Source organism: Peromyscus leucopus, chromosome 1 (genome assembly GCF_004664715.2).
Source record: "Peromyscus leucopus breed LL Stock chromosome 1, UCI_PerLeu_2.1, whole genome shotgun sequence".
Lineage (NCBI taxonomy): Eukaryota > Metazoa > Chordata > Mammalia > Rodentia > Cricetidae > Peromyscus > Peromyscus leucopus.
Genome location: NC_051063.1, coordinates 44,100,495 through 44,123,586, shown reverse-complemented (window position 1 = coordinate 44,123,586; position 23,092 = coordinate 44,100,495). Strand labels below are relative to the sequence as shown.

The 23,092-nt window shown below is 38.3% G+C and overlaps 1 protein-coding gene across 3 annotated transcripts in view; it reads right to left on the bottom strand.

Annotated features, from left to right (window-relative positions):
• The window catches only part of Btaf1 (B-TFIID TATA-box binding protein associated factor 1), a 92,123-nt gene that overhangs the window by 12,042 nt on the left and 56,989 nt on the right, over nucleotides 1-23,092 (bottom strand). For all 3 annotated transcript variants that reach the window (XM_037206510.1, XM_028882879.2, XM_037206505.1), the window contains exons 20-33: nucleotides 19,968-20,394; nucleotides 18,409-18,599; nucleotides 15,775-15,928; nucleotides 15,324-15,433; nucleotides 14,100-14,301; nucleotides 11,794-11,942; nucleotides 8,094-8,246; nucleotides 7,773-7,894; nucleotides 7,523-7,690; nucleotides 5,991-6,068; nucleotides 5,410-5,539; nucleotides 2,137-2,278; nucleotides 1,927-2,057; nucleotides 460-585 (exon numbers count right to left, since the gene is read on the bottom strand). In XM_037206510.1, the coding sequence (XP_037062405.1) occupies nucleotides 460-585; nucleotides 1,927-2,057; nucleotides 2,137-2,278; nucleotides 5,410-5,539; nucleotides 5,991-6,068; nucleotides 7,523-7,690; nucleotides 7,773-7,894; nucleotides 8,094-8,246; nucleotides 11,794-11,942; nucleotides 14,100-14,301; nucleotides 15,324-15,433; nucleotides 15,775-15,928; nucleotides 18,409-18,599; nucleotides 19,968-20,394 (2,283 nt within the window). The remainder of the gene's footprint in view (nucleotides 1-459; nucleotides 586-1,926; nucleotides 2,058-2,136; nucleotides 2,279-5,409; nucleotides 5,540-5,990; nucleotides 6,069-7,522; nucleotides 7,691-7,772; nucleotides 7,895-8,093; nucleotides 8,247-11,793; nucleotides 11,943-14,099; nucleotides 14,302-15,323; nucleotides 15,434-15,774; nucleotides 15,929-18,408; nucleotides 18,600-19,967; nucleotides 20,395-23,092) is intronic.

Below are 23,092 nucleotides of genomic sequence, written 5' to 3'. Positions count from 1 at the left end.
CCCACAAACCATTTGCCACACCACAAGCATGAGGACCACATTTCAGATCCCCAGAAACTACATTTTAAATGAATGAATGAATAAATGAATGAATGAATGAATGAATGAATGAATGAATAAATAAATAAATAAATAAATAAATAAATAAATAAATAAATAAATAAGACCAGTGGGGATGGTGAACTGTCTGTAATTCAGTGCATAGAAGAAGAAAGATACAGGATTTCTTGCCTGATAAGCCTAAATGAATAGCAAGCTTTAAGGCTCAGAAAGCGATTCTCAGAAAGTGGGGAACAATCTATAAAGATACCTAGCAGGGTGGTGGTGTCACATGCCTTTCATCCCAACATTCAGGAGGCAGAGGCAGGTGGATCTCTTGAGTTTGAGGCCAGCCTGATCTACAGAATGCCACCACCACCCAGCATTCTTTAATTTTTAAAAGTAGTTTATAACCTCTACCTGGAATACATGACCTGTAGCTTTAAGCTTTGGTTTTTCAGTTTCTTCTGAAAGGGCAGCTGAAGACACGGTCTCATCAACATCACACTTGGCACGAGACTTTGCAAAATCTTCATAAAGCTGAACCTGTGAAATTACCCCAGGGAAACAGTATACATTTTAAAAACATATTCAGATATATATATATATCTATTAAAGCCAAGATTAGTAAATTAACCCAGCCTTCATAAATGAGAGCAAAGGAGGACACCTGTACCTCATTGTTAGTATTAGAGATCAACTACTTCCATCTGTGTCTAGGTTCCTTTAACATTAAATTAGCTTCAAAGTATCTCTCTCTCTCTCTCTCTCTCTCTCTCTCTCTCTCTCTCTCTCTCTCTCTCTCTCACACACACACACACACACACACACACACACACACACACTCTCTAAACTTTTTCACCATTTAGGAAAATATATTACCAATAAAAGGGAATCAGATTCTTTACAAGTAAATGAGAAGTCTCTTTTTAAACATGAGGCTGTAAGTACATTGTAAGAGCAGATTTTAGAAGATTGTCACTGCTAGTTCAAAGCATTACTGTGTATTAGCAGCTAACATAATGCAAAAGAAAATAAAATCAAAAAGTGAAAGAGCAAACCTCACAGAAAACAAACCCATAAATGCTCAACAAAGCCAAATAAATGTCACTCAGAACTCTCTTCTTCCAGATTTTGTTTTTGCTTTTGAGACAGGGTTTCACTGTGTAGTCCAGGCTGTCCTGGAACCCAGAGAGCTCCGCCTGCCTCTGCCTCCGCCTCCCGAGTGCTGGAACTAAAGGAGTGCACCCCCAACAATTTCTATCATGTGCCACTCTGGTAAAATCCTATGCCGCCATCCCATTCTCTCCTGTCAGGGCTGTAAATCACCCTTTTGTAAGCACATTCATGTTACATATGGCACCTGCCCATCAGTCATGTAGTCCCAATCCCAATACAGATCAACTGTCACAATTTTCTAGAATACCTGTGCTCAAGTGAGCCTTACTCACTTAATAGAAGCATCGAAGTACAAGAGCAGGGAGGCTACAAGTTTGGCTCTGCCAAAGAGAAGCCATAAATTCTTTAAGTGAAGTATCTTAATGAGAAAGTGGTGGTGGGTTTACAGGGTGATTTGGGGCCAGATGCCAGAGGATTATTTCCTTATATTTGGGAGAAGAGTGTTGGTCTCTATTTTAATCTACAGAATTCAGATTACTATCCTTAGAGAAAATAAGATATTCCTTTGGAATGGAGCCCTCTAGTCTCTTCCACCAGAGCGAGATGCAGTTCATGTTTACACTCTACTATTAACAGCAAGATTTAAGGAATCTGGCTAAAGTCACCTAATAAATCTGAAGAGTTTAATTTTCTATAGGCATCTGATAAAACGAAAGGCTGTTCTACTCATGCTGTCCTCTCAACCATGACAATGAGCACATTCCTAACCTGGAGAGGGCTAAGAGTACAGTAATAGTCTTGAATAATTTTAGGTGGAAGATCCTGCAAGACATCTTCTTTCATTCTTCTCAAGAGGAACGGCAGGACTTGGCGGTGCAGTGCATCCATTGCGAGAACACCTGTCAACAGTGAGAACATAGCTTTAAATGTCTGGCGTAAATCACACAACCACAGGGACTTCTCGTAACTCTTTCTTACCGGCTTCTTGTTCTCGACTGGAGCTCCGTGCATCCCTACTTGCTAGTATAGGTTTACCATATCGAGCAGCAAACTGGCGTTCAGTACCCAAAAATCCAGGCATAAGGAAATCAAATAATGACCACAACTCCAAAACGTTGTTCTGAACATAAAAAAGAAATACCAATTATCTTTTCTTCAGTTTTGAAAATAACATTTCCCATTAGATCTGGACCCCAATGTGCCTCCCCACTTTTTTCTTCTTCAGAAGCCTCCTGATCCAGCCCAGGCTCTGGCTCAGCATATACAGCTGCTCTCTAACATGGGCAACCTTCTCATCTTGCTAAAGCTCTGAAGAGCAGAAACCTCTCTGACAGCTTCAAAGCTAAACTATTAAAGGAGGGAAAAGAAAAGAGAGATGATCTTTTAACTAGACAAACACCAAACCTTCTGATGTTTCAATCAAGTACAAGTAGTAATCTAAACAAAAAACCCTAAAAGTCGCTGGACGTGGTGGCACACACCTTTAATTCTAGCACTCAGGAAGCAGACACAGGTGAATCTCTGTGAGTTCAAGGTCAGCATGGTCTACAAAGCAGGCTACACAGAGAAACCCTGTCTTGAAAACCAAATAATAATAAAAATATCCTCTCCTCCCTTTTATTTCTAACTTGTGAAGGTAGCTTTATTTTGTTCACATTTTCATTTATTGCACTGTCATGTGTTATAGCATTAAAAACTATTCTTCTGGAATGAAAATCTGCACATTCAGCATTATCAGCTACAAAGTCAAGTGGTTTCAGACAATAACCAGCATAATTTAGTAACATTAATAATTCCAAGTATTTATTTTGCTTCATTCTTCAAGTTTTCTTTTGTCTCTGGACTGAGACCTCAGACTCTTTGCAGCTCTCTGTGTAAAGTATGTTCCAAGAGGGACATCTATGAAAGTCACCCCAGCCATAAGAAGCCAGTTCTTTCTAATCCAACCGGGGTTTTTCATTTCTTCTTCTATTGTCAAGTTCAGGTTCAGAGTTGCTTCTTTCTGTCAACTGCAGGCCTGCTACTTCTCCTAGGTTTAGCTCTTTGGTTGACTTGCAAGGGCCAGACTATCTGGCTCAGTGGTGTCATCCTTAGGACTTTGGAAGACAGCTGGTTTTGACTCTGTGCCACCCCAACTGTATGAACCCAATTTACAGTGCCATTACAATCAGAACTTTGTATTCTCTCCTGAGGCATCTGAAAGCTCACAGTCCACTGACATCAGTACACCTGCCCACCATTAGCTGAAGCTCGTGGTCAGGCCTCCCCTGCCCCTACCACTCCCCAGGACCCAGACACTGTGTCCCCTCCTCCCTTTTAATGTACTTTAAAACACATACAAAACCAACTTTGGGCTAGGGGTTTAATGCAGAGTTGCACTTGCCTGAAATCTTTAAGGCCCTGAGTTTGAGCCTCAACACAACAAAATAAGGCCACCAAAAAAAACAAAAAACAAAAACCCCTAGTAAGTTTAGAAACAATTGTAAATAAAAAGCTTGTTTCTGATGATTATTAAAATATGCAGTGTTTACTTAACTAGTCATATTTTAACCCTTAGAACAGTGGTTCTCAACCTTCCTAATACTGCAACCCTTTAATACAGTCCCTTGTTGTGGTGACGCCAACCATAAAACTATTTCAATGCTACTATATAACTGTAACTCTGCTACTGTTATAAATCTTAAGTATCCGATATGCAGGATATCTGACATGCAATCCCATGGGGTTGAGACCTAGCTCTACAGCTTGAGGACCACTACCTTAGAATAAGGAGTCACCACTAAAAATAAATTCAAAATAAGAATTATAAGCCACGCAATGTGGCACAACCCTTTGATCCCAGCACTCCTGAGGCAGAAGTCGAGAAATCTCTGAGTTCGAAGCCAGCCTGGTCTATATAGTGAGTTCCAGGATAGCCAGGGCTACACAGAGAAACCCTGATGCAAAAGGAAAAAAAAAAAGAATTATAAAGAAAATTGCTGTGTGTAGTGGCACACATCTATATCCCAGCACTTGGGAAGCTTAGGCAGGTGAAATAAATTTGAGGCCAGCTAAATGACAGAGTGAAGATCCTGTCTTAAAAACAGTAACAACAAACCAAAAACCACACCATCAATTTTTAGAGCTAGAGCATATTCATCCTTCCACCAACTGGAGAATGATAAGGTGCAAGGTGCCCTTCCTACCACAGATGGCTATCCAGGCTAGATAAGAACCTCTGCTGAATTCTTTACACCTCTTCTGTGGGGTGATTCATTTCTATGTTGGTTCTAGATTTTCAGTGCTAAATCAGATTGCTGAGTAATACTATAGAATTAGAATCAAATCTGTTTCATACATCAAACAAGTGTTATTTACATAGCCTAAAGTTAGGGTTTAAGCATGATCTTTAATAAAACTTGACCAATTTAAGAAGCAAGCAGATCTTTGAATTCAAGGCCAGCTTGATCTACATACAGTGAGTTCTGGGCTAGCCACAGCTATATAATGGCAGGGGAGATGGCACACAGTGGTAAAGAACACTTGCTACTCTTAAAGGGGACCCAGGCTCAGTTCCCAATACCTACATGTTGGCTTGCAACAATCTCACAGAATGTGACACCCTCTTCTGGTCTCTGTGGGCTCCTTATACATGGAGTACACAGGCAAAAATGCTCTCACACACATAAAATTTTAAAAATATAAATGTAAAATATTTTTAAAAGATTCATTATGAAAGGCCAGGTGTGGTCATGCACACTTGTAATTCCAGCATTTAGAAAGCAGAGGCAGGGGGATTACAATGAATTTGAGACCAGCTTGAACTATCTAGTGGGTTTCAGACCAGCCAAGGGCTACAACTGTGAGATCCTGTCTTAAAAACAAGACAAAAACCAAAACCAAACCATACTTGCCCACTTTAGCTATTGCCATATACCAAAGAGACCTTTTTTCCCCCCAAGATTTATTTATTTATTATGTATACAGTGTTCTGTCTGCATGTATGTCTGCAGGCCAGAAGAGAGCACCAGATCTCATTACAGATGGTTGTGAGCCACCATGTGGTTGCTGGGAATTGAACTCAGGACCTTTGGAAGAGCAGCCAGTGCTCTTAACCACTGAGCCATCTCTCCAGCCCCCCAAAGGAACCTTTATAAACACAATTTAACCACTGGAAATTTTTCGTTATCTTTATAAACTAAAAGACTCCTTAATTTACTGCTAAATGCCATGGCACCTGGCAAATTTGCTGTTTTTGTTGTAAATAATTACCTGGATTGGTGTTCCGGAAAGAATGATCCTATAGTTAGCAGTCAGTTGTTTTACTGCTTTGGACAATTTGGTTTTTCCATTTTTTATGACATGGCCTTCATCAAGAATACAGTAGTTAAATTTAATATTTCTAAGGAAAAATAAATAAAAACTGTTATCTTTTCCTGTATATCAGACATTATAGGAACAATCTTAGAAGCAGAAAGTTGTGTTCACAATTTCAATATCAAATTTTTCTTATTTTTGCTAGAAATATTTTACAGAACTAGAGGATACATACAGAAAAATCTATAATTCTGATGTGAATGGATGCATGGACTTTATAAGGTATACTTATATACAGAGCCACAATCTAGAACAAAACAGTATGTTCAGCAAACTGGGAGTCTCTTTTGTGCTTTTCCCCATCTAAGTTTTTAAATTTAATTTAGCATGCATTCACTGTACAAAGTGATGGTCTGGCTGACATTTTCATATGTATACCAAGTATGTTCTTGGTTCATAGCACCCACAAGACCCTATCTTATCCTCCCTCTCAACTATCAATACTAAATTTTTCTAAAGAATATTTGAATTCTTACCTAAAAAAGTCTATGTCATTCCTCACAACATCATATGAAGCTACTATCAGATTATGCCTTTTTACTTGATGCTGTAACCTTTAAGAAAAATTAGGAAACAGGAATTATTAATTTCTTAATACAATTCTTTAAATTTTATTATTTATTTATTTGTTTGTTTCTTGAGACAGGATTTCTCTGTGTAGCCCGGGCTGTCCTCGAACTCACAGATCTACTGCCTCTGCAAAGGCTACAGGCATGTGCCACCACTGATATCTTAATACAATTTTAATATTGTAACTACAGCTACTATTATTAATGCAAAGTGCTTCAATCTACCTAAGAGACCACACACATTCTTTATGATGCAGACCTGCTCTCTGGCTCAGAAAAAAGAAAAGCACCTAACTCAAAATACAAGCACTCTGTCAGTATCTCTTCTTTTGGGACACATTCCTTTACCAGTCAGGCTAAGTGGAGCTTATCAATCATATGTCCCCATAATGAATAAAGAGATGAAGCATCAGAAGCAGGCTGAACTGTTGACAAGCTTTTACCCTTTGAACATAATTCCCAGTCAGTCTATCATGTTCAGTAGTTCTGAGCAATCTCTGATGGAAGAGGAGAGACAACTTAGTATTGTGGTGGAGCTAGAGGAGTGAGGCTTGGGGCTGCCCAGGGTCATTACCCATCAACTGAAGAATAAAGTCAGGAAAATATCAAGTCAACACACTATGTTTGAAGAGGAAGAACAAGTAAGAGTACTCTAGTTGTTTCTAAAGCAATAATCCAGGCTTGAAATTTGAGGGAGTGAACTGTTTTACTAAAGCTAGCTTGAGTTAAATTCCTATCACCTATAAATTCACGAATCCTAGAAGACACTATAGGGATTGCTTATGTACAAACATTTGAACTGCTTATGTTCAAATCCTCACTCTGTCCACTTAACAAACCTAAGTGATCTTGGACCATTATCTCTAAACAGCACATCTTAGAGCAGTGGTTCTCACCCTTCCTAATGCTGCCACCCTTCACTATAGTTCCTCTTGTTGTGGTGACTCCCAACCAGAAAATTATTTTGTTGCTACTGTTTTGCTACTGTTTCAAATCATAATATGTCAGAAATGCAACTCCCTAGAGAGTTGCAGCCCACAGGTTGAGAACCACTGCCTTAGAGGGGGATTGGGACTAACTACACAATTGTTGACACAACAGTGATGTTTCTAGAATAGCCACTGTGGACCAAAAGTAAGAGAAAACCAAACAGGAGAAAAGGAAACAGAGAAATATGTAAAATGGAAAAAAGAACAAGAGGTGCTGTGGCCACAAAGTCCTCAAAAGAGCACAGAGTGAACACGGTTGCTATTCATTTCTCAGCCGAGCACTTGAACCACAGTGGGGAGACAGTGGCTCAAGTCCTTTGTTCTGGTGAGCGTCACTGACACCTTCCTAGAGGGCCACCTTCAGTAAGTTAGGTCTCTATGGCTATAATCAGAACTGACTGCAGGTCACGTCTAGTTAATATATGAAACTTTTTGTTGTACAGCTCTTACCTTATCCTTTCAGTGGGAGGGCCAGTATAATGCAGTGGATTGAGATATTCTTTGGAGCAAAATTTACCTACTTCATCTACCCAATGGCCTGTTAACGTTGGTGGACAAACCACCAAGGAAGGAAGGGGCATGCATTCTGCCAATTTCGATCTTGCATATTCCTGGGCCCTTTACAAAAGAAACAATAATTAGGCAATTCATTCACATTCATCAGAATTTAGAACCTTTATTTTGAAATATTTTAAATTACCTCTGACAATGATCTCCTGCTAGAATGCAGATGGACTGTAATGTTTTTCCTAAGCCCATGTCATCACACAGAATTCCATGAAGCTTATATTTATTAAGAAACGCTAACCAGTTGACACCATCCTAGAAGGTTGGGTAGAGAAAGGATAACTATAAATGTAAAAAGATATCAGAAGACTTTTTTCTTGTACAACATACTTTCATGGACCTAAATCTTTATATGAGCAAAAGAGAAATCAATATAGGATATTAAACCTAAGACTTTACTAAATCAAATAGAAAAAAAATGACTTCACATTTACAAGATGAAGGATAAACTTACCTGTTGATACTTTCTTAGTTCAGCATTGATTGGTACTGGGATTTTGTAATTTTCTAACTTCTTCCCATCTAATAATTGCTCTAAAAAGTGTCGCTCTTTTGCCTTCATCTGAATTAATTCTTCTGACATGTTTGGAGGGTCTGGAATGCCTGCCTGAAATGATTTTTAAAATGTATTAAAATTAGGATGGAGATGTGGTAAGTAGCTCATTCCTCTAGTGCTGTCCTAGCACGAAAAAGCCCGGGTTCAACCACGCACTGTATGAAACTCTACCTGTATAATCACAGCACTCAAGGACTGGAGGCAGAACTCAAGTTCATGCTCAGCTACACACAAAGTCAGCCCGAGCTTTATGAGATCCAGTCTCAAAAAGAAGTATTAACTAACACTTGTTCCATGGGTGGGGGTAGGGGACACACACACAGTTGGACAGTCTCACTGTGTTGTCCAAAGGCCTTGATCTCACTAGATAGTCCATGTTATTTACTTAATTTTTCATCCTAAAATACTATCAAAAAAATTTCAGTTCTACCAAGACAAACATATACACAGAAAAAAATTAATTAAAAATTAGTATAATCCCGGACCTCAAACTCTACTATAGAGCTATAGTAATAAAAACAGCTTGGTACTGGTATAAAAACCGACATACGGACCAATGGAATCGAATTGAAGACCCTGACATTAATCCATGCACATATGAACACCTGGTTTTTGACAAAGGAGCCAAAACTATACAATGGAACAAAGAAAGTATCTTCAACAAATGGTGCTGGCATAACTGGATGTCAATATGTAAAAGATTACAAATAGATCCATATCTGTCACCATGCACAAAACTCAAGTCCAAGTGGATCAAAGACCTAAACATAAATCCAGTTACACTAAACTTAATAGAAAAGAAAATAGGAAGTACTCTTGAACGCATTGGCACCGGAGACCATTTCCTAAATAAAACACCGACAGCACAGACCCTGAGCACAACCATTAATAAATGGGACCTCTCGAAACTGAGAAGCTTTTGCAGGGCAAAAGACACAGTCAATAAGACAAAAAGACAGCCAACAGATTGGGAAAAGATCTTCACCAACCCCACATCTGACAGAGGATTGATCTCCACAATATATAAAGAACTCAAGAAACTAGACATCAAAGCACTGAACAGTCCAATTAAAAAATGGGCTAAAGAGCTAAACAGAGAATTCACAAAACAAGAACTACAAATGGCTGAAAGACATTTAAAGAAATGCTCAACATCCTTAATCATCAGAGAAATGCAAATCAAAACGACTCTGAGATACCACCTTACACCTGTCAGAATGGCTACGATCAAAAACACCAATGACAACCAATGTTGGAGAGGATGTGGAGCAAAGGGAACACTCCTCCACTGTTGGTGGAATGTAAACTTGTACAACCACTGTGGAAATCAGTATGGCGGTTTCTCAGAAAATTAGGAATCGAACTACCTCAAGACCCAGTCATCCCACTATTGGGCATCTACCCAAGAAATGCTGATTTATACCATAAAGATACATGCTCAGCTATGTTCATAGCAGCACTATTTGTAATAGCCAGAACCTGGAAACAACCTAGATGCCCATCAACGGAAGAATGGATGAAAAAAATGTGGTACATATACACAATGGAATACTACTCAGCAGAGAAAAACAATGAAAGCATGAAATTTGCAGGCAAATGGATGGAACTAGAAAAAATCATCCTGAGTGAGGTAACCCAAACCCAGAAAGACAGTTATGGTATGTACTCACTCATTGGTGGATTCTAGATATAAAATAAAGAACAATCAGACCACAACCCATAGAACCATAGAGGCTATATATATAGCATGGAGGTCCCTAGGACGACTGTGGCATATAATAAATTTCAGTTTTACTCAATTATTGAAAAAAAAAATAGCCAAATGAATAGAAACACATGAACTATGAACCAAAGGCTGAGGGGCTCCCAGCTGGATCAGGCCCTCTGAATAGGTGAGACAGTTGATTGGCTTGATCAGTTTGGGAGGCATCTAGGCAGTGGGACCAAGTCCTGTGCTCATTGCATGAGTTGGCTGTCTGAAACCTGGAACTTATGCAGGGACACTTGGCTTAGTCTGGGAGGAAGGGACTGGACCTCCCTGGACTGAGTCTACCAAGTTGATCACAGTCCTCGGGGGAGGACTTGTCCTGGAGGAGGTGGGAATGGAGGGTGGGCTGGGGGTAAGGGGAGGGCGTGGGAGGGGGGAGAATAGGGGAACCCATGGCTGATATGTAGAACTGAATGATATTGTAAAATAAAAAATATATATCACAAAAAAAAATTAGTATAAAGATTTGAGGGTAAATAAATCTAAAGATTTTTGAAAGATGTTAAAAGTGCTTGAATTAAAGAAAATATAATTAGGTATTTTAAAGAACACAATTGGGACTTTATTTTTCAACAAGTGTTAATAAAGAAACAAATAAAAATATGTAATCTAATTTACATTCCATGATATTGAAAACTATCAGTTTCATAGTGTACTGATGCCCTCAGGTACTGAATCTCAAAAGATGGTATGTAAAAGTCCCAACGAATACCTAAAACCTTTCTACCATTTTATAACAAAGAAGGAATTGTGCTTTTTATTAACATCTGAACAGTTTAGCTGCAAAACTGCTCGAGACTTGGAAAGAGTTTAAGCAAGAGCACCAAATGTAGTAGTGTCATTTGTAACTCACCAGCCAGCTGCAGCTGGGAAGGCCCTTGCTGGGCTGGTAAGAACAGGAAGAACTATTAAATCTCACCCTTGAGCATGAGACAAATGTGACTGTGTACAAAGCACTTCTGCTCCTTGTCAAGACACAATGTATGGGGGTGGGGGCCATTTAGAGCCTTACTTTTCCCCTAGATAATTTAAACACATCAGTATTCCTTGACATACTGTGATGTTCACAGACACACCCTGACTATATCCACTTATGTTTCACTATCGATTTGACAGAGTGAGTGAGTGAGTGTGTGTGTGTGTGTGTGTGTGTGTGTGTGTGTGCACTCATGCATGCATAAAGGCCAAAGGAAGATGTCAGGTGTCCTGCTCTATCCCTCTCCAGCACCATCCCATCATCCCTTCAGTCAGTCTGTCTCTCTCTCTCACTGAACTCAGAGCCAGGCTGGGAGCCCAAAGCCAAGTGAAGCTCCTGTCCTGACACTTAGTGTCAAGAGTGACAGGCATGCGTGGCCACATCCCCTCAGGCCCTGATGCTTGTGCAGTATGCACTTTTACCCCTGGGTAATCTCCTCAGCCCATCACACTCTTGAGAGAAGTATTTATGAGCTGGGGGTGGAGCTAATTGGTAGAGCACTTGCCTATCATGTACAAGGCTCTATTGTTCAATTCCTAGTACCATAAAAAAAAAACTTAAATACAAAACAACTCTGGATCATCGTGTAACTGTTATTCTTTTAAAACAAACTCATGGAGATATAAATTATACATCAACATAGCAGGGTTGTTTTGTGTTTACATGTTTGTTTGGGGGAAGGGATACATGACAGTACTTCACCTGACTGAGGTATTATCATAGGAATGGCCCTAAATTCAATCCTCGGACTTTCACAGGAACATGCACCCCCTGACTCACAAACAAAATAAATGTTGAAAAATGGTTGTTGTCATTAAGTTATAGAAAACATTAAAAAAATCTCTTCAGCTTACCTCAAGTGGCATCAGTCTAATTAGTGTTGCAAAGCATTGAGTAGCCATGAATCTCACACTGTCTGTCTGATCACTCATTCTTCCCAATACAGGAACAACTAGAAGGACAATATATGGAACAATACCAACATCCAACTGTTCCATAACACCTGAGTAAGCCATCAAGGAAATTTCAAAATAGCTCCCAGGTAAATGTTTTCACATACTAGTATACCAAGATTGCAACTTCAGCATTAAAAAAAAACAAAAAACAAAAAAACCAGAAATGACATTTTCATACATGTACATAATCTACATAATCTATTCTGACCATTTTGCTTCTTATTGTTTTCTGAGACAGGGCATCCTATAAGCCTAGAATGGCCTTGAACTCTTGATCCTCTTGCTTCTACCTCCTTTTTTTTAAAGTAAATGTTAGTGAGATTTATTTATTTATTATGTATACAGTGTTCTGTCTGCATGTTGCCTGGAGGCCAGAGGATGGCACCAGATCTCATTATAGATGGTTGTGAGCCACCATGTGGTTGCTGGAAATTGAACTCAGGACCTCTGGAAGAACAGCCAGTGCTCTTAACCTCTGAGCTATCTCTCCAGCCCGCTTCTACCTCTTGAGTGCTGGGATTACAGATGTACACCTGCCAGGCTCAAGATTATGACTTCTGTTATCAATTATAACTATATTTACAGGCTGGTGTTCTTCATAAATATTATTTATTTAACTACCATAATTAAAAATATAAAATTGCAAGTTCAGCAATAGTGGCACTTGCCTTTAATCCCAGTACTCAGGCAGCAGAGGCAGGTATATCTGTGTTCAAGGTCAGTCTGGGATACAGAGCAAGTTCCAGGACTATGCAGAGAAATCCTACCTCAAAAATAAATAAACATTGAAAAAAAGATGGTTCAGTGGTTATGAACACTGGATGCTCTTTCAAAGGACCTGGGTTTGATATTCAGAACCCATGTAGTAGCTCACAACCATCTATAACTCCAGTCCCAGGGGATCTGATATCCTTTTAGTCTTCATGGGTACTAGGCATGCACATGGTATACAGACATCCCTGCAGGCAAAACATACATATACATAAAATCAATCCATCCATCCATCTACCTACCTACCTATCTGGGTGTATGTATTTTTTTTTTTTAATTTTTAAAAGTTTTATGTGTATAGGTGTTTTGTTCACATATCTGTCTATGCACCATTTGCCTACCTGGTTCCCGAGGTTAGAAGAGGGAGTCAAGAGTCCCTGGGACTGGGGTCATGGACAGCTGTGAGCTATCGTGTGGGTACTCAGAATCAAGCCCAGGTCCTCTTAAGAAAAGGTGCTCTTAACCACTGAACAATCTCTCCAGCATGTATGTATATATAAAATTATGGTTTTGTCTGAAGGTGAATGGAGAAAATTTTAGTAAGAACTTACTAAATATGTTTCTAGGATATCAATTTCAGAATAAAAGAATCACACTAAAGATTAAAGATGTAAAGGAGTACAACTCAGTGTCACACTAAGATTAATTCCAAATCTCCCACCAGGAGCATAAAAATCACCACCTGGATGTACTGAACCTAATCCTGTGGCTGTGAAACATTCTGAACCAGGTTTCTACTGATCTGACCTTATCTACCTTTCCTGCTTTGACACACAGGGCTCACACATTCTAAATTAAACAATGGTTGCCATGTCCTTAAAAAGAGCTTGCAGGACTGGGCGGTGGTGGTGGTACACACCTTTAATCCCAGCACTCGGGAGGCAGAGCCAGGTGGATCTCTGTGAGTTCCAGGCCAGCCTGGGTTACCAAGAGAGTTCCAGGAAAAAAAAAAAGGGGGGGGGCTTGCAGTACATTTCTAGATTTAGTATATTTCAGTAGAAGGCAAAAGTTTACATAATCTGATGAGAAACCAGAGCTTAATTATCTTATTATTTTAATCACTTTCCCCTGAAAAAAAAAATGAACAAAGTTTAGAAACATACATTTAAGGTAATTATAACCTATCTATTATTTAATTAATACTAATGAAACATTAATTATAAGATAAACAGATCAGCTACTAGTTTAAAATTACATAAAAATCACTTTGCTTATTAAAAGTTACCTGTCTTAAGCAATTCTTTAAGCTTTTTATATGAAATTTTAATATTTATTTTTATTTATTATTTATTTAATATTAATAAAATATAAATAAAATGTAAAAAGTCATTTTGGAATAAATCAAGTTTATATGCATTTTAAAATGAGTGAACTTTGAGTTAATCTTCAATGGAATGAGTAAAATTTCTCACATTTGGCAAAATAAAGGATACAGGCAAGTGCTTCAATTGCACCTTCTTGTTTGACATTGTCATCAATCGCTCCCAGCCACGGAAGCACCTTCTCTAAAAAAATGTTCATCGTTTCCATGGTAGCTATTTTGCTCATGACCCCTATGCAGCGAGCTGCCATGTGCCTCACTGCGGTGCTGGGATACTGAAGGCACATGTACAGATGTGGCAAATGCTGTACCAGCTGAAAACAAACAACCAGAGCAATTACAATACTTCTTAGGGAATACTTACAGAGCTCAGGGTTCCTGGTTTTGTTCTAGGTACCACATTCAGGTAGGTGTTTCCATAATGCTTACCACAGCATTATGGTCACAACAGCATCTCACTGTTAAATGTCCATCGCATAGAACATCGAGTCTACCAATGACAGCCAACTACTTGTTCAACAGTAAGGCCAGCCTCACATTTCAGTTGAGTGCAGGGTGGATAAAGAAGGAATTTGTTCTTTACTAATAGAAGAAGATGGGGAGAGCTTTCTTTGAGATGGGGGCTTGCTGTTGTCCAGACTGGCCTCAAACTTCTGTACACAAGCAATCCTTCTACTTAACCTCCCAAGAAACTAGGAAACAGACATAGGCCACTAGGGCTTATCAGAAATTCATAACATACTTTTTATTTCTAACTACTATTGCCCAGATTCACATTTATGAATCTTATTTTAATATTACATAGTTACAGAGAAGTAAAGCTAAAACTGTTTACAATACAATAAATTGCACAGAGCTCCCATAGTACAGATATATGGAAATAATTTTTTTTATTAAAACCAAATAATTTTCTACTTTCCTCTATCCTCTGCAAATTCTTTTGTTAGCAGTATAATAGTAAAAACCAAACCAAAGCCAAAGCCAAATACACACTAGTGTCCCCTGGCTGCTGACCAGCTCCCTCTTAGCACATCATCTCCTGCTTATCCTGAAAAGCATCCTTCTGCCTGAGCTCTTTCTTGCTTGGAGCTCTACCTATTTTGAGTCTAAACAGCCTACAATTTCCTTTCTCTTTACTCCTTCAGAACCCTTTCCATAATGCACCCATGTTTCCAAGTTGGGTTTTCTATCATTCCTGTATTCAATTCAAGAGTCCCATAAGGAAGAATCTAGTTATACCAATTTTTTAAATACCATTAATAAGGATGGAAAAGTATTAAGATTATTTAACAAGACCACTTGTTTTATCTGAAGAAGCACTATACATATTAATTACCAAGGGATGAAGTGCAGAATCCATTGAAGCTGCTGCTATTTCAAAAACTTGCAGAGAATTCACCAATTCTTGAGCAGGACCATCACCTCTTTCCAGGAGGGACTTTCCATCTATTCAAATAAAGTTGTATCACTTTTTAAATAATTTTCAAAATTTAGAGACCACAAAAAATATTAGTACCCCCTCAGCTAGTATACAAATGTCAACAAAGTTTTTTGTATTGGAAATTGAAAATGGAAATTAAAACTGAATAGATTTAAAATAATCCACTTTCAAATCTATTTTAAAATAAATAAGAAAAAAGGGGTAAAGCATTCAGAATAACATGAAAATTACCAGTCTTCCATTTGAAAACTTACCTACTGGTCAGTAAATAGAGATAAGCAGTTTTCTTTTAAAAAGATATCTGATAAACACTGAAAAAGCTAAACTGATTAAAATGAATGCATACCAAAATTATTTAGGTCAATCATAGTCTTCAATGGGCCAACCATAGCATCCCAAAGATGTGGCAACTTCACCACCATTTCAGCACCAAAATGTTTTACTATAGTTGTTAGGGCAAATTCAGCTCCTCTCCGCTGTACCAGGTAAGGCTTCTGACCCTAAAATCCAATGTTAGTTGAAAGAAGAATTTTAGAAAAAAGCATTATGCATTAAAATTTTAATCCAGAGGATTTTAAAGTCACTCTCTAAAAATTGACAGTACTTTTGTTAGTCAATGAAACATTACTAGATGTCTTTATGACTACTGCAACATTTTCCAATAATCAACTCCACACAAGCCTAACACTCATAACTGGTAACTGAATTTTTTTTTTGAGTCTAATAGGAATAAAATAAGAAATAAAAGGATATATGACTTCTAGAGACAGTCACCGGTGGCATTTTTTTTAGTGTTCCCTGCCCCAAAGCAACAGCAGTCCCAGAGATGAAACCACTTATTCTGCCCCCTCCCCTGTTCCCCACAGGGTTTCTCTGTGTAGCCCTGGCTGTCCTGGAACTCACTCTGTAGACCAGGATGGCCTCGAACTCAAGAGATCCACCTACCTCTGCCTCCTAAGTTCTGGGATTAAAGGCGTGCATGCCACCACTGCCCACCCTGGCTGAAGCCATCTATTGTGGTTGATATATTGTGCACCTAAATAAACTTATCTGGGGGTCAGAAAACAGAACAGCCACTACATTAAACATAGGTTTAGGCAGTGGTAGCACACACCTTTAATCCTAGCATTCAGGAAGGAGAGATCCATCTGGATCTCTGTGAGTTCAAAGCCACACTGGAAATGGCCAGGCATGGTGACACACACCTTCAATCCCAGGAAGTGATGGCAGAAAGCAGAAAGGTATTTAAGGTGTGAGCCCAGGAACTAGAGCCTTGTTAAGTTTTTGGCTTTTAGCAGTAGTTCAGCTGAGATCCATTCAGATGAGGATTCAGGGGCTTTCAGTCTGAGGAAACAGGATCAGCTGAGGAATTGGCAAGGTGAGGTAGCTGTGGCTTGTCCTGGTTCTCTGATCTTCCAGCATTCACCTCAATACCTGGCTCCGGGTTTGTTTTATTAATAAGACCTTTTAAGATTTGTGCTACAATCTATTCTTATTCAAAATCACTCAGGAAAACAGAACATGTTTTTGCTCACCCCAAGAGTTACACTTTTGTATTTATCAGTAACTAGAGTCATAAAACTGGCTTCCCTCAAGAACAGACAAGAGTTTTAAACGAAAGTGGAAAAGCTCTCTACAAGGCATGATGGTATACTTAGGAGACTGAGGTAAGCCTATCACAAAGAGCTTGAGGCTGGCCTCAACCACATCAAAAAAGAAAAGCTGGGCAGTGGTGGTACACACCTTTAACCCTAGCATTCAGAAGGCAGAGCTCTGTGAGTTTTAGGCCAGCCTGGTTTATGAAGGGAGCTAGAGCTATTATACAGAGAAACCCTGTCTCAAAAAAGCCAAAGGGGAGAAAAAGAAGAAAAGAAAAGAAAAAAAAAAGGAAGAAAAGAAGAACTGTAAATATCAAATCATGGTAAAACTTTCATGAAAATTATGGAGAGAGATAATCACTGAAACAGCTTTATAAAATGTTTCAAAAGAAACACAGAGTAGGATGCTGATTTTAATAAGAAACTTATCCATGGCCCCTATTTTACAAAAACACATCTTTTTAGCACCAACAGTTTACTGTGGAGCCCAGGTAAGTGCCCATGTCTTACAATCAAAAGAGCAGGAATAGTCATTCCATTGTTAATATGCTACTGTAAGGGCTAGGGCTATGGCTTAATGCAAAGCATTTGCCTGCATTCCCTGTCCTGCATATTATCTGCACTCTTGTTCATTCATGCATTCATTCCCCCCCTCCTTCTCAGTCTGGCTTCAGACTTGTGATCCTATCTCAGCCCCACAAGTAGTAGGATTACAGGTGTTCACTGCCATAGCCAGCCTAAAGCACTTTCTGAAAACTGGTTATGGCCAGGGTGCAGTTAACATAGTGTTTGCCCAGCATGCACAAGGCCCTGAATTTCATCCCCGTACTAAATAGACCAAAAGACCAGGTATGGTGGCACTTGGGAGGTGGGCACAGAAGGACCAGAAGTTCAAGGTCATCCCTGGCTACATCAATCTGTTTTAATCCAGCCTGAGATACATGAGACTCTGGCACAAACATAAACACACAGAGGACATTTTTTTAGTAGTTTATAACAGAGCAAGATAGAAAATTTATATAAATCATCACAAATAGGAAGCATCTTTATAGCAGATGTCATTATACTAACATGTTGTTATAATCAGAGATAAAGGGATTTAACAGTGAAGTGACTGGCTGTTCATATGGAAAACTAGATTTAGATCCTTACCCTGGCAAAACACATTTAATATAATACCTGGTTGACTAAAAGGTAGGTGTTACTATTTGAACACTTGTAAAATTTTCCTCAGAATATCCTAGGAAATTTTGGCATTGATAGGATAAGGAACAGAATAAGATGGTCTCTGAAAGGTAATAAGATAACTTTGTTCTAATCTAGAAACTAAATATTTAAAGAGTAAATGCATTCAGAAAGGGGGAAGAAAAAAAACTACTTACCTCATCAAGTTCAACCAGGACATTCCCACTACTTCCTGCAGGCAGATCTGCTATCTGAGCTTTGATTGCTTTGGGGATAGGACCTCGCCTGCTTGTAATAGCAAAAGCTGCTTTCTGATGCCTATACAGTGTAATGATACCTCTGTGCTTAGTGACAGTATGGTGCATTCCATCTTTTTCTGAGTTGGATCCTAATAAGAAAAAAAGCCACTTAATCAAAATACAGGTGAGCAAATGTTGCCTGCTCCTAAAGAGACATTAACATCATTTTAAACTGAGCAAGACCTCAATTTTTATAAAGGATGTTGTTTTTGTTAATAAAATGGTAACAAAATTGTCTACTTGAATTAAGATTTATATTGAATATAATAAAAGTTGTAGAATCAAAAACAATGAAAAATACCACATGCAACAATAGTGCTTATGCATAAGAAACATTAAAAAATGTTTCATGTTTTCTCTATGTTCATAATCACTATAAATTCAGAAAAACACTAACACTGCAAAGTATTGCCTCTCCACACGGGAGGATGATCCTACTATATTTAAGTTAATGTTAAACATGCAACTTTCTTCTTTCTCATTTGTTTTTTAAAGTCTAGTACATTTTGAATAATTTAGGTTTTCTAAAATTTTGATTTAAAAAAAAAAATTATAAAGCCGGGAGGTGGTGGCAGCACACGCCGCCTTTAATCCCAGCACTCGGGAGGCAGAGCCAGGCGGATCTCTGTGAGTTCAAGGCCAGCATGGGCTACCAAGTGAGTTCCAGGAAAGGCGCAAAGCTACACAGAGAAACCCTGTCTCGAAAAAACAAAAAAAATAAAAAAAAATAAAAAATAAAGCCGGGCAGTGGTGGCTCATGTCTTTAATTCCAGCACTCAGGAGGCAGAGCCAGGCGGATCTCTGTGAGTTCGAGGCCAGCCTGGTCTACAGAGCGAGATCCAGGATAGCCACCAAAACTACACAGAGAAACCCTGTCTCGAAAAACCAAAAAAAAAAAAAAAAAAAAAAAAAAAAAAAAAAAAAAAAAAAAAAAAAAAACCACACATATAGGACTTAGTCATGTGACTACACCAGCGTTAGTCTTATCTCTGAGATCATCTTAATGAAAGATTTGTTTTCCATATAAATCTTCCACATAAAAATAGAAAACTTGTTCATTTGGTATTTTATCAAATAAGACTTCACTCACATCATAACATGGCACTAAATTAAGGAACCAAATTATTAACATTTGATACAACTAGTTTTCTAGTCTAGTTCTTATAAGCTGTGCAGTGACTTTCAAGGTTAAGGAAGGGTGAACACAGACTTTACGTGACTTACATCCCTTCATATATGGATGGCTAATTTACATGTAAGAGGGCTGACTGATTGGAAAATACACAAATTGATACAACCATTTTGTTAGAATCAATCTTTGTTCATGGAGAATATGAAATAGGGGTAGCGGCTCTAAAAGGAACTGTATGTATGGTTAAATTATACCTATAATCTAATGGTAAGACAAACTTAATGGTCAGTTCCTTCTCTATGCAAATAAAGGTTTAGATACATACCTTTAGAATTTTCCTGGCCACTTTGTGTTGGCACTGGACATGTTACACAGGGAGTGAGGTATGGATCCACACACAGAGAGCTACAGAGGTTTTTAATAACTTTTGAATTTGGACATGGTGATCTTGTTGTACACTGCTGAAGAAGCTTAGCTATGCACTGAGCGGCATAGTTCTGGACTAGCGTATTCTCTTCTTTTTTAATTGTTTCCATTAGTGGTTTTATGATAGGATTTAATTTCTCTGGAAGCTGCTGCAAGCTCACAACTGCACATGCAGCAAAAGTATGCACTCTCAACTGCAACACTTGCCACTCTTGGTTGGTCTCTGCAACTGTCATTTGGACCTGATGTCGTTTACTCTCTAACTGCTGTAACACTTGAGGATTTAAATCAAAAGTTGATGTGACTTCATTAAAAACAGTAGTTACCTAATAAAAAACAAAAAATATTTAATTACAACAACCCCAAGTAGACTCTAAACTACTAAATGGCAGTTTTCTCATTCACTTGCAAAAGTTCCATAGTATCAAGAATTCTTTTAATATTTAATAAGCTAAATAATGTCTAAAACAGCCCCAAAAGTATAGCTTAGTTTGTCTTAACAGTAGCATTATATTCTTAAAGAGACATCCTCTTGAGAGAAATAAAATTACCATTAAATATACAAAATTTCACCTAACTGGTAAAAGGTGAAAGCTACAAACCAATATAAACTGTTAATATGAGGAATATCAAAATTCACAAACTCCTTCTCTACTCCAGAAACAAAAGAAAACAGACGCAATAGCCACTGTAGAAGGCCCAATACTAGTGAGACAGTACTGTATACATTTCATTGAGACTGTTCTTCAATTTAATTTTATTAAAAGATAATTCCTGTACCATAAATTAACTCATTTGAAGTAAATAACTCAGTGGTTTTATTAAGAACCATGGCTCACCACAATGAGAACATTTCCATCAATCCCTAAAGAAAACTCCTATCCATTAGCAATCACTTCTCACTTCCCCACTGTTATGGGACCTATCTCCCTCTTACACAAACAGGTTTATGTTGGCCATTTCATATGAATGAAATCTCAATATCAGTAACGTTTTTCAGGTCCATCTATGTTGTAACATGTAATGGTATTTTCTGTCAAACAATATTTAACTTTCGTATATAATCTTTCTATCCTACATTTACCCATTAATCAGTTAATTAATATTTGGGTTCTTCCTATCTTTTGAATATATAAATAATGTTGCCCTGAAATTTTATGCACATCAAGATTGTGTAAAGGCTTATATAACAAAAATAGGCCAGGCAATGTGGCCCACACCTTTAATCCCAGCACTGAGGAGGCAGAAGCAAGTGGATCTCTATGAGTTCAAGGCCAGCCTGGTCTACAGCACAAATTCTAGGACAGCCAAGGCTACAGAGAAAAATCTGTCACCAAAAAACAAAACAAACAAACAAAACAGAATAACAAAAAACATAAATAAGTAAATTAATAAAGTATTGAGAGCTTTTATAAACAGATGTGGTTTGATAATTATTGATCACAAAACAAGTAAACATTGAAAAGGTAAACTTTTCATGGGTGTTTAGTTTTTGTTGCTGTGTTGTTTAGGGGAACAGTTTCACCAACAAGCACAGGCTATCCTCAACATCATCCTCCTGCTTCAGCCTCCTGAATGCTGGGACTGTACGTATTTGCCACCACATCCTACTAAGAACCTATCTTTTAAGACTTAGAAATAACTGATTCCATAAAGACAAAGTGGACAATTCTACAAAACAGTTACACGAGATCTTATTTTTCATCAATATAAAATATAAAAGGTTAAAAAAGAGATTTTATATTATAGCCACATGACCATGCCAATTTGTTCATCACAAAAGAACAGAAACACCATACACATAAAATACTAAAATAAGCAAATCTTTAACCAGGGGGGAAAAAAAGGAAGGTTTAGAGCAGACACTACTGTGCAAGGATAAGAGAAGAATCCTGCGACTGGCGAAGAGACAAGGACAAAAGTGTCCTCTCTATGGAATAAAGCACCAGGGTAGGGCTCCAACCCAAGGCTCCTTTTCAAATTACCCTTCCATCAGGCCAATAAGTAAAACAGAGAATAGAATAGAGACTTCACTGGGACATAAGGTATCCTGGATTTAAATCCAGCACTGAGGGGAGAAAAAGAAGACAGGTAATAAATCTAAACATAAATGACTAGAAAACTTAAACAAAACATGCAAATGTTTGTTAGATTGAAAGAACAAAAGAACCATAAAAGCATTAACTAGTTAGTAACATTTTCCAAAATGTAATCTATCCGATCATCCAAAGGGCCAGAGAGATGGCTCACCAGGAAAGAGCACTTTCCACACAAGCCTGATGGTCGGAGTTTGAGCCCTGAAACCCCCATAACAGTGGAAAGAGAGAACCAACTACCAAAAGTTTTCTTCTGACTTCTACATGCATACTATGGCATGCTATGGCATACGTGTGTGCATTTATGAACATGCTTATACACATGTACAAAATGATTTTTAAAAATTCAAAGACAGAAGTAATAAAATTAAAAGAGAATACTCAGAAAGCACGCACCCAGCACAGGCTATCCAGAATACATAAAGTATTCTTACAACCTAACAGCAAACTGACAACTTAATTAAAAGTGAGTAATAAAAGACCCAAAGAACTTTCTGAAATAGAGGTGTGAAATGGCCAACGAAGTGTTAAGTGTTCACTCTGTGCTTCATAAAGGAACTGTGTAAAGTAAAGCCATAGTGACACAATCACACAACCACTCAGGAGCTCAAGAACAGGCTGAGCACATCCAGCACTGGCAGTGATACAGGACAAACACAGCTGTGGAGCAGTGGAGTAAAATGGAATGACCAATTTGGGAAAAGTCTCATCTTAAAAATGTTCTCTTGGGCTGGAGAGATGGCTCAGTGGTTAAGAACACTCACTACTCTTCCAGAGGATCCCGGTTCAATTTCCAGCACCCACATGATGGCTCACAATGTCTGTAACTCCAATTCCAGGGGATCTGACACCCCCACACAGACACACATGCAGGTGAAACACCAATGCACATGAAATAAAAGTAAGTAAAATTTTAAAAAATGTTATC